Raw genomic sequence first — 12,164 nt, forward strand, 5'->3', positions numbered from 1 at the left:
TTGTACTTGCTTCTCTATCTCTTTAGTCTCTTGTGGGTTGGTCCTATAGGCTGGTCTATTTGGAAGACTAGCCCCAGGCACAAGATCGATTTGATACTCTATTCCCCTAAAAGCTGGAAGTCCCACTGGGCCTTCACTAGGTAATACATCATCAAACTCTTTCAAAAGATTTTTTATTTCAAGAGGTAGAGAAGTGTCCAAAGAACTTGTGGCAGTGCATGTGAGTGTTCCTCTACACATGAGGATATGAGAAGATGGTTCAAGAAAGAGAGAGGTTTTGTGTAAAGGTTTTGAATAAAAAATCTCTTCTTGAACTATCTCTAGAGAGGGAACACTAGTCTCTCTAGAATCCTTTTGTTCACTAATTTTTAGAAGTTTTTTTTTAAATTTTTTTTTGTTTTCCTATCTCTTGCTCACGTTTGGCCTTCATTTGTACTTGATCTTCCATCACTTGTGAAGGTGATAAAGGATGAAGCACAAACTTCTTACCCTTGTGAGTGAAAGTTATCTTATTGGTTAGGCCATCATGATGAGTTTGTTTATCAAATTTCCAAGGCCTACCCAATAAAATATGGCAAGCTTCCATGGGAACTACATCACATTTGACTTTATCTTGATAGTTCCCAATAGAAAACTCTACTTCCACTTGTTGATTGACCACCATATCCCCATCATCATTAAGCCAATAAAGTTGATAAGGTTTGGGATGGGGTGTGGTAGTCAAGCCCAACTTTTCAACCATCCTAGTGCTACAACAATTGCACCAAGATCCACTATCCACTATGAGAGAACAAGCCTTGTTTGAAATATTACATCTTGTGTGAAAAATGTTCTCTCGTTGGGATTGTGTATCACTAGGTTGGTTATTGAGGACCCTTCTCATCATAAGAAGTTTCCCATTGTAAGGGTAAGTGACCTCACATGACTCTCCCTCACTTGCTTCTTCTTCATCCTCACTTGAAGATGAAGAAGTAGTAGCTTCATCTTGGCTACTATAAATGTCTTGGCCCCTTAGAATCATGACCTTTTTGTTAGGGCATTGAGAAGCAATGTGGCCTCTCCCAAGACATTTAAAACACTTAATGTCACTAGACTTAGTGCTAGTGTGTGAGGTGTTTGTTTTTTTGTCTTTTTCTTTTTCCTTACCCTTGTCTAGATTTTTGGGGGAGTCAAAAGTATTTTTCTTTTCAAAATTGTTTTTCTTGCCCTCCCTCTTGTAATCAACCTTTGAGTAAGAAGATGAGTATGAGCTTGTTTTAAAACCTTTTCGCAAATTGTTTTGTTCAACCTTGATACAAAGTTGAACCAAGTCATTCAAAACTCTATAAGGAAGAAGCTCAACTTTATCCCTTATCTCAAAAGTCAATCCACTCAAAAATCTAGCAATGGTAATGTTTTTTTCCTCCCTAATACCATCCCTCATTAAGTATAACTTCATCGTTTGTCTATACTCTTCCACAGTCATATTTTTCTGATGGAGTCTTTGGAGCTTGTTGATAAGCTCCCTAGTGTAATAAGAGGGAATATGCCTCCTTCTCAAGGCACTCCTTAATTCATTCCAATATTGAATTGGAGGGTCATTATGGAGACGCCTATCCCTAACAAGGGAAGTCCACCAATACATGGCATGACCTTGGAAGCTTAAAGTGGCTAGGGGTACTTTTCTTTCTTCACTCACTTGATGGCAAGTGAAGATTTGTTCAACCTTCATCTCCCAATCAAGGTACCCCTCAACATCATCTTTGCCATGAAAATAAGGGAGATCTACCTGAGATTCCCTTGGCTTGGGGGTCCTATGAATTCTTCTAGGAGGTTGTTGGTAATGGTCACCTAAAGCTAGGCTATCATCATGCATGGACTCTCCTAGAGTTGAACTATTTTGTGAGCTATGTCTACTTCGGTGTTTGTGGTGTAATTTTTCTTCCTTCTCCTTTAATAAACGAATCTCTTCCTCTAAAAGAGCAAGTTGAGCCTCCCTTTCAAGTTTTTCTTTGAGTCTTTGTTTGGACTCTTGCTCTTTCCAAATTTTAAGTGATCTTAATTCATGTGTTACTTTTGACATGTCATTGTAATCACTTGAATTACTATCACTTTGAGGAGTAGAAAATTCTTCCATTATAGGAGAAAGGTTTCTTTTAATGAAAGAGGTTTTGAAAGAAATTTTTTTTTAATGCAAGGTTAAGACTAAGTACTTGGAGGACTAAGTATACAAATTGAACTTTGGAGGGAGGTGAGCTACTAAGAGCCACTTAATAACCAAGCCTCTTCAAGTAAAAATTACTAATCCTTCTTGTAGTTAATCTCTACCAAAATTCTTTTCAATGAAAATTTATTTAGATGACTTGTGAACTACAATATCCTAGACGAATGAAAGCAATTAAACAAGTATTAGTGCAAGAATTAAACTAACTAAACGTGTCCTAGGGTCAGAGCTTGAGAGATACCAAAGATCAATCAAGGACCACTCTCGCCAAGTACTAACGAAAATGAACTCTTAAGGAGAGATGGTTGTGTACCAAAGACACACCCAAGACACTCCTTCAAATGTCCAATTACAAGGTAATTACAAAGCTAAACAGCAAAGGAACAAGTGGCTTAAAGAGAAATTAAAAATAGCCACCAAGAATTAGTGAGGGATTAGTAACCAATTTTGCAACAAAATTCAATTTAGCAAGAAAAATGTGGTCTCTAAATCCGTCACTAATCCTCTGTTTTTTCTTTAAATTCAATTACAAAACAAATTTTAAAATCCAAGGATCTCCACGGATGATCAAGTCTAGCCACCACCAAATTTTCCAGCCACAAGTGTTTAGTGTTTGTGCTTTTTAGTAGCCAAATCCGAGAGCCACCTATGTCCTTTCCTCCTCCTTTTCTTAGTCCTCTTTTGATGAACCTTGTATAACTAGCTTCTAGGGAGATAGGCTAGGTCAAACATAGGTCACACTTGAGTTTAAACAATGATTATGAACAGCAAAGAAATTTGAGAATTAATGAAGACAAGAGTAGAGTAGAAGAAGACAAGATAGATGACACAAGACAAGAAATGGCTAGGACAAGAAAGAATTGACCTAAGAAAGGTTCTAGAATTGATTCATAAAACCAAAACACTCAATACATGTAAGCTGAAAATGTTATGTGAACAATAAGAAATGACAAACCGAGAAGACTTGTAAACAAAAACTCCTTAAATGGCTTTTTCTTTTGAGAGTTAGGTGTTGCATTTTTTTTTAATCACTTTGTCTTTGCATTTTCTTTTGGATCTTTCTTCTATAATTTTTTTTTATAGGAGTTTCCTTTTTCTTTTAATACAATATGCACACAATAGTCTCGGTCATACTTAAAAGAAACACCAAAAACCGGATTCAAATTTGAATTCCAAATGTCAACCAAATTAGGTTAAAATGTAATGAACATGTAACATACTTTGTATGCTTGCTTGTTTGGTTTAGCACATGCACGGTTTTTGGCTCCAATTTCAAATTTCAATTTGAATGTAAACACAATTTTCAGCACACATCCAAAACACACAAGATCAAACTCACGGATAAGGGAGAAAAATTTTAAGACATTTTCTAGAATAAGAAACCTAAAATTTCTAAGAAAACTACTAATGAACTAGTAGTAGTTTATGAACTCAACTTGAAACAAAAAAAATTATGAGCACATACCAAAACTAAGGATCTCGGCCAAATCCATAAAATATTTCAAGATGCAATTCAAACAAAATTCAAAACGGTTCAACAAGCATAGCTAGAAAAGATGAACACAACAAGAACTACACATTACTACTAGACATGGATTTAAAAATAAAATGGACTCAAACATGCAATGACCGAATAAAATTCAATTATGACTCAAACAAATCAAAAAGCTCATAAGCAGAAAATTCCTAATAGGCAAGAGAATTGGAGCATGATTCATGGAAGCATATAGTCATAGGCGCATAAATGAATCATTCAAGCAACATGATACTAGATCTATCAAATTTTAAGGCAAAAATTAGATCTAGGAAGGATTAAACTCTAAATGACAAGAACTCAAAAAAAGGAAAAAGATGAACACAAGATGAACACAAAAAGAAGATAACCACGGATCCAAAATTCAAAAGACAAGATAATGACTTATCTCTTGAAGAACCGAATGCTCTTGATACCACTTGATGAGATTCCACTTGGAATTCTCATGAACACTTCCAAAGCTTCTCGGATTCCTTAGAAGAACTTCAAGGAAGAAGACTCCAAGTAGCTTCAATGTGACCTAGGCTTACTTCTAGCCAAGTCCGGAGAAGAAAAAGTTCCTAACTCTACAAGGAGAGGAGCTCAAGTAGGGTAGAGTTTAGGAGGTGTGACTTTCAGAGAAGGAGATTTCTAAGGAGAGAAAACTCATCAATTAATTCCAAAAGTGCCTACAAGTTTCGGTCATAAGGAATTTATAGAGAAAAATTAGGTCAAGGTAACTATGGGTTAGCCTAAGGTTAAGTGAAACTAAGGTAGGGTTCACTTAACCTTAGGCGCCCAAAATTTGAATTCAAAATTCAAATTTTGGAGCCTAAACTCGAATCACCACATGTGCAAGTCATTTGGAATGTCATTAGACTTCCATTTGAGTTGCATTTCGGTCACACCATGTGCATGTGTTGCACATGGCCGAAATGCACACCAAATGTGAATCTCATTACATTATAATGCAACTACACATGCAACCTAAATAACCCTAAATTCAAATGACCTTCAAATGAAATCCTAAGCTAAATGGTCGTGAATACAAGGCCTAAAAAAATTACAAGGCTCTAAGACCCAACCCTACACTACTCCTAATCTACTTGGGCTTGGGTCAAAGCCCAACAAAACAATGTGATGGACTTTCCTTGAGCTTGGACCCATTCCTCTTGTATCCTCCTTGCCATAGCCCTAGTAGTTGGGCCCTTGACCCATGGACTTCCTCCATCACTTCCCAATATCAAAAAAGAAGAGTGTGTTTTACAAGAAATTATTAGGTAATTAAAAACTATCAAGTGTCTATGGTCCATTGGCTCCAACTAATCGATGTATGACATACATTTATGTCTTTTAATTACATGTGATGCAAAAATTGGTTAAAAATCGTATGATTTATCATTACCTAATAATTTATCGTGTTTTACAACTTGTTAAGACAATAATAAATACCAAAATATGCAAAGTAGTACTAGTACAACAAATTATAATTAGATTTTCATTTTCTCCATGAGCATAGAGAAAGGGAATGTTTCTTATATGTAGTAATTACATATGTAGATATTGGGGATGTGTAAATAATGATCAAATAAAGTATATGAATTTGATCAATTACAAGAGGTTTATGTAGGCCACAATTCATGGGCCTAGGATGAACTAATAGGCATAGGCCTTTTTTTCCCTCTCTCTTGATATATATATATATATATATATATATATATAGAATTAAATACTTATTTTTATTAAAAATGACACATTTTATTACATGCATTTTTTTATTTAAATATATTTTGAGTCACCGTACTGTATAAATTTTATGATATTAATCATTATAAAAAAAATTGTTGATTTGTTCATTACAAAATTTCATTTTATACATTATTTATTGATGATGTTACAAATATTTATTTGAGAAAATCAATGACTAAAGTCACAATATAAGATACTATTAGAATCTTATCAAAACATTACATTTTATAAGAACTTTAAAAATAACATCAAGTCTAAAATTGAAAAATAACATTTTATAGGAACCAAACCAAACTCAAAAAAAATTATAAGAATTAAAAACATAAGACAAGTATATTATAAGAACTAGAAACATTTAATTCATATTTCCTTCTTTCGTAATTAATTAAATAAATGTCGATTAAAAAACTATCGTGTGTGAACAAGTGTTTGATCTTTTGGTATATATTAAAATTTCATTAACTTTATTTTTATATGTTGAAATTGAAATGTCATTGTAAAAGAAATTTGAATTTTTCTTTATAATAAATTTTTTAAAATATTTTTTGAGCACACTCTCAACTATGGACCTGATGCTATCGCCCCTCCTAGTCCTAGGTTTATGTTGAAGAAATGGCTACCATCTCTCGGACTAATAATATACATTAATACAACACTCGTTGACATTACTTAAAGTCTCTTTGGATAATTTATTTCAAAAACACTTGTAAAAGAAGAAAATAAAATAAAATTTATAAACAAAAATTATCTTATGCATGTATAAGTTAATGTGTAAAAGTTCTCTCATATTAACTTCTCTCAAAACTTTTTTTTTAAAAACTTGTTCATAAACTAGTTTTAACTTGCGAAAAAACTAAATTCATTTTTCCTACATACTTTGTTTTCTTTTAAATATTTTGGAAAAAGTATTAACAAACATACCCTTACCAAATTGCTTGAACCATAGTGATTCAGTACCCCTACCAAATTGCTTAAGGTACAACAATCCCTCGGATATACACGCAAACTATACAACACAATGATTACTATTTGGTTTCCTCCTTGCATTCATTAGGGTCCAAATTGTCTTGAATATGTTCTTTGACCTCATTTTGCTGAGTTCTTTGCTCTGAAACTAGCTGGCCAACCTTTGGATACTTTTCTATGAATTTAAATTCCCAGTCCTCTAAAATTGTGAGCTCTGACTCCTCTAAACCTTCAAGGTTCCCATTAATATCTTCAGGTTTAAATGACAGAAGTGCAAGGGCTCTACTACATTCCTTTCCTGCAAACATTGCATAAGGTCCTCCGGGACCATAAAAGTTCCTGCATATACATAATCAACTAAAGTCTCTCAGTTTCACTTCGTTGAGGGCTTTTTATGACTCATACCAAGCAAGCACACACTCAATATGTATAGGTTTTAAGAGGTGAAAGAAATGCATCACAAGATCACAAGAAGCAACCCCATTTTCAGTTTTTATACTAATGAATCAGGAGTTTAATTCATGGGTATGGCGATAAGGTAAAATTCTTATTGGATATTTGTGTAAAAATATTTTATAACAGCATAAAACTTAGATATAATATCTTTGATATTATTAGTAATGATCTCCTATGTAATATCATTAGTGTTATTCTCTAATCAAAATTAAAGTTTTCTTTAATAATAACGTAATAAAAAATTCTATTAAATGTTTACTAAATAAAACTTTAGACTATAATAAAGACAATAAACTTATTTCGTATACACATTTATTCGACCATTTTATCTTTTTATAACTACTTAATTTTAACCCATCCCCATAAATTAAACTCTCCAAACTTCTCTCGCATCATATGTAATCCTAAGTATTTATTTGGATTATCAAAATTAGAAATTAGTGAAAGTACCTGCCAGTGGACACGTCATAGATCTGGCCTTTGAGTGCCATGAGGAGGGGTTTATTCGGGTCTGAGCCATCGTAGGATCGCAATTCGCGGTCCGTTACTTCACCCAAGTGAACCGGTTCGCGCGGCGGTTGGGGCTGGTCGAACCGGGGGTGGGCTCGGGCCGAAACGACGGGGGGTTTGTTGTAGTCTTGGGGGGACACGAACATGGCGCTGACGGTTCTGTAAACGACAACCATCATAGCGAGAATGGTGAAAAACGCGGTGGGTGATAGCCCCGTGTAGAGGCTTATCTCTTCCATGAAGCTTGTGTACAAACCCATTGCTGAAATGGACCCTTCTCTCAGCGGGTGGTGGAAAAGGGAGAGTGGTGGGCGTGGGTAGGTGGAGTTGGAATGGAAGCTACCTAACTCTGGATTTGATCGTTTTGGTTACTAGATTTTTTTTTTTTTTTTAATTTTTATATTAGTATCCATCTTTCTTTTTCTTCTATTTGCTTAAATGATTTAAATATTTTTTTTAGTTTCATGAAAAAAAAAATTTATTAGTAAAAATTAGGGTGTGGAGGATGATAACATGGTTGGAACATGTGCATATTCTTTTAATTCACAACTACTAATAATATTTGATTTATTGCGAAAATTTCTTGAACAATCATTGAACATGAAAACAACAATTTTTTTTTTTTTAATTTGGAATGAGAGAATTTTCATTTAGGTCATGTTATGACAATTCAAACTTGTAAGTTAATAGTGGTTCTCGTAGATAAAAATGTTTGATTTTAGTTTTTGTATATATTATTATTTTATTATTTTTTATGAAAACTAGAAGATAAAATATGATTACAAAGGTAAAAAAATAATAGATTTGATTCTTTTAAAGTGATAAGTATACCTAATAAGATAAAAGTGCGTTCATAATTATTGATAAAAAAGTCAACTATAAAAAATTATGATAAAATCAAAGTTTTATAAAATAAAATTTAAAATTAATTATAAGATCAATTGTTCATTTTTTAAGTAATAGTTGTTATAACATTTTATTCTTCAAAGTGCAATTTTTTAACTTTAGAAGAACTAAATTATAAAATGATATATGTGAAGACTAAAATAAAATATTTGTATAATTATATAAAATGATATATGTGAAGACTAAAATAGAATATTTGTATACATTATATGTGTTAAAATACTAGTTTATATATATATATACATATATATATATATACACTATTTACAAATCTCTCTCTTATTTTGGATTTCTTTTGTTCTAATTAAGAATGTGCAAGGTTCAACCTAACTGAGTTTAATTTAACATATAGATTATTGAGTTTGCTTAATATAAGGACGTAGTGGGATGTAAAAAATTGGGATTTTTGTTAAATATATGCACTTCCTTCTTTTATTTTTCAAATACTCTTCAATTTTACTCTTCTAAATGGTATTCTTTAAAATAGTTAAAATATTTTCAAAAAGTACTTTCTTGAACAATATATTTGCTTTTTTAGAAAGTAATTTTTGAAAGCATGTTTTTACTCTTCCAAAAGTATCATCTAGAAATATATTTTAAGAATCACAAAACATAATTTCAGAAATCATTTTCTAGTACTAATGAAAATATATTGTTACTAATTGACCATTAATCATAAAATCAACAAGTCATACTTTTAGAAGTGACGACTTCAAAAAAGTTCACAACCTTAAAAATGGGCGAAAAGTTAAAATTTTAAAAATGATGAAGTTAACATTGAAAAAATAAGATTTAAGAAATAATTAAAATGAGTCGTGAACATTTTGATTGTTGGAGAGAAAAAATTAAAAAAGTTAAAAAAAAATCAACAAAGAGTAGTTGAAAGAGATAGAATAACATAAGACCAAAAAATGAAAAACAAAAGAGTAAATAAAAAATATAACTTTTAGAAATATTCTTTTCTCAAAAAATAATAAATTAAAAGAATATTAACTTTTAAAAAAAAAAACAAAAAAATATATTTATTAAAAAGAGGTGTATATATTATATGCCAAAAATTATCCCTATTAGGGATAACTTGGAATCAAACATAACTCAATTAAATTCATCCTTATATCTTTGCAATGTATTTCATTTTTTTTCACCAGAATATTCTAGTCTAATAACTTATTTTTATACTAATGCGAAACTATTTTTTTTTATAAGTAACCGTCATTAAATTTACTAACTATCATGTAAAATAATCAAATACAAACTATTTTTAAAATCTCAATTACATTAATTAGTAGTAGAAACTTATGCTATTTATATTTTAGGATTAATTAGTAGTAGAAATTTATGCTATTTATATTTTAGGTAAACTCCTGATCTTGTCTTAAATACACTCAATCATAATTCAACTTGTTAATCATTGAATTCATTGAATTTCTTAGTCTTATAAGTGAGGATCTAAAATATGGTCCAATCAAAATTTAGTAATAACTAGAATCAAATATAATCCGACCCAACCTAATTCATCCTCACCTCTCTTCGAGCAAATCCTTGTGATCAAAATTTAAGTGCGGAGATTTTATCAACATATGCTCTTAAATGTGAAATTTTAGTCCTGAAACTAAAGAATAAATACATATTTAATCTTAACATTAAATTATACGAAACACATATAATATGTCAAATCAAAGCAAGGCCATGGAAGATCCCATAGAATCAGTGTTATTAGACACGGTTTAGATCGACCAATTGAATCAGTTGGACTGTATAATGGCCATATAAATCATCTCAAACAAATTATTTGATCGTAACTTTATGTAGTTTGGTATGATTCGAGTGACGATCGACTGGGTTTTTGAAAATATTTGACCCAACAAATCGATAGGGTCACACATATATTGTCTATTTGAGAAAATCAAATTCAAACACACGACCAACATTTGTGACCACTGTCAATATGACAATATCTTTGGTTTACCATTTTAAAACTTTAAAATTTTATACTTTAAAAATGAAAAAGCAACAAAGCAGTTGTTTTGAGGTTAATATGAATTAAATTAAAGTTAACTTTTTTCAAGTATATCATATCTTAGTGATTACCACTATACTTGTTTACATAAATTGTGATATATTATATTTGACCATTATGTTATATATATTGGTTCTTAATGATTCATCAATTCAATTAATAACTTATTAATTTAGTATTTTGATCGAGTCCTTTGATTATTCTGTTTCAAATAGCATTGCATAGGAGTGTCATGAAAAGGTCCATATAAGATTATATATGTATAACTGTCATTCGTTAGTACCAAAACATAATGTAAGATGAAAAGCCATTAACAAATAATAAAAGAGTAGATTGACATGTGAAATATATGCATCTTCTCCTATATCCACTACAACACAAATAGCTTTTAGCAACATTTGAAAATTGTTACTTAATGATGTATAAATGTTACTAATTTGTTTTAGCAACATATTATCAAATGTTGTATATAGTCTATGTTGCTAAAGACTTTTAATAACATTTTTATATAATTAGGTAACATTTTTTAAATGTTAGCAAAGTAGTATTTTTGTAACATTTTAATGATGTTGCTAATATTTTGTTAATTTATAAAATAATAATTAATTTAATTTAGATATATTACTATCAATTATTATATTTTTTATGTCTGTTAAGCTCTTAGAAATTCTTAGTTACCTTTTAGGAGAAGACATTCTTAATTAGTTACCACTAATTATATATAAAATATCAAATTTCATTTATCTTAAGTATAACTATATAGTTATATATACTCTTTATGAGTCATTAATCTATTCGATGTGAGACTTTAATTATGGATAATAATTAGAGATAAGAAAAATATATTTTTTTCTACTTGATGTGGGGCTTTGATTTTAGAAACAATTATAGTAACATTTTTCAAAAAAAATGTTGCCAAATAACTTATGTAAAATATTTTTACTCTATATGGGACCTTGATTTTGAAAACAATTAGAAAGAATAATATTAAAATAAAAATGTTACTCTATCTATAATGACATTTTTTAAAAAAGTGTTGCAAAATAACCTATTTATTTAATATTTAGTAACATTTTAACAAATGTAAACAAGAAAATGTTGCTAAAAAATTAAAATCTAGTAGTGATCGTATCATCTCTCGTGTTATTTAGCTGAGACGAGATGCATGTTATTTGTCTCGTGAAGAACCGCAGAATTTGCGTATTGCAATTGACTCTGTTGCAAAAGTCCCACGTGGACTAAATATACACAATTTCCTTTGTGTATTAATCATTAATGTATTTCTACTGAACTTATAATTGATTAGCTTTTTTGCATAGTGGAGGTAAGAACAATTATTCTTGCCAACTCTGATGCTTGGAGTTGATGTAGTTAGTCATTATGCATGACGAGCTTATACAGAAATTGTTCTCAAATCTGTGTTCACAAATCTTTATACTACTTTTTTTCTTTTAATTCAATTAACCTTTTACTTTATTATAACAATTAACTTGTTTGTGATTTGGTTCCTTTTATATATATATATATATATATATATATATATATATATATATATATATATATATATATATATATTTTTTTTTTTTATTAAATATCTTTTTATTCTTCCAAAATTTTACTCTTTGATGTTAGTCAATTAAAAAATCTTGAATTTAGTCTTCCAAATTGATATAATATCAATTTTTAATCTTTTTTAAAACACTATTATATTTTGTTGTTAAAATAGGTCATCTTGAAATTAGATATAAAGAATCTAAAAGTGCTTTATTTTATTTTTTATTTCTCTATTTTGTTTTTGAGTTAATCACATATATACTGTCAGTATAAAGTTTTTTTACACT

The 12,164-nt window shown here is 30.2% G+C and overlaps 1 protein-coding gene across 1 annotated transcript; it reads right to left on the reverse strand.

Moving 5' to 3' along the window:
• Nucleotides 1–6,327: 6,327 nt before the first annotated feature.
• On the reverse strand, nt 6,328–7,771 carry LOC109790874 (membrane steroid-binding protein 2). Its single transcript, XM_020350120.3, has 2 exons — nt 7,338–7,771; nt 6,328–6,770 (listed from the first exon to the last, which is right to left on the reverse strand). The coding sequence occupies exons 1-2, from the start codon at nt 7,655–7,657 to the stop codon at nt 6,491–6,493; spliced, it is 600 nt and encodes a 199-aa protein (XP_020205709.2). The 5' UTR covers nt 7,658–7,771; the 3' UTR covers nt 6,328–6,490.
• Between the last annotated feature and the right edge of the window lie 4,393 nt (nt 7,772–12,164).

The sequence above is a fragment of the Cajanus cajan genome, chromosome 1 (genome assembly GCF_000230855.2).
Source record: "Cajanus cajan strain Asha chromosome 1, NIPB_CcT2T_4, whole genome shotgun sequence".
Classification (NCBI taxonomy): Eukaryota; Viridiplantae; Streptophyta; class Magnoliopsida; order Fabales; family Fabaceae; genus Cajanus; species Cajanus cajan.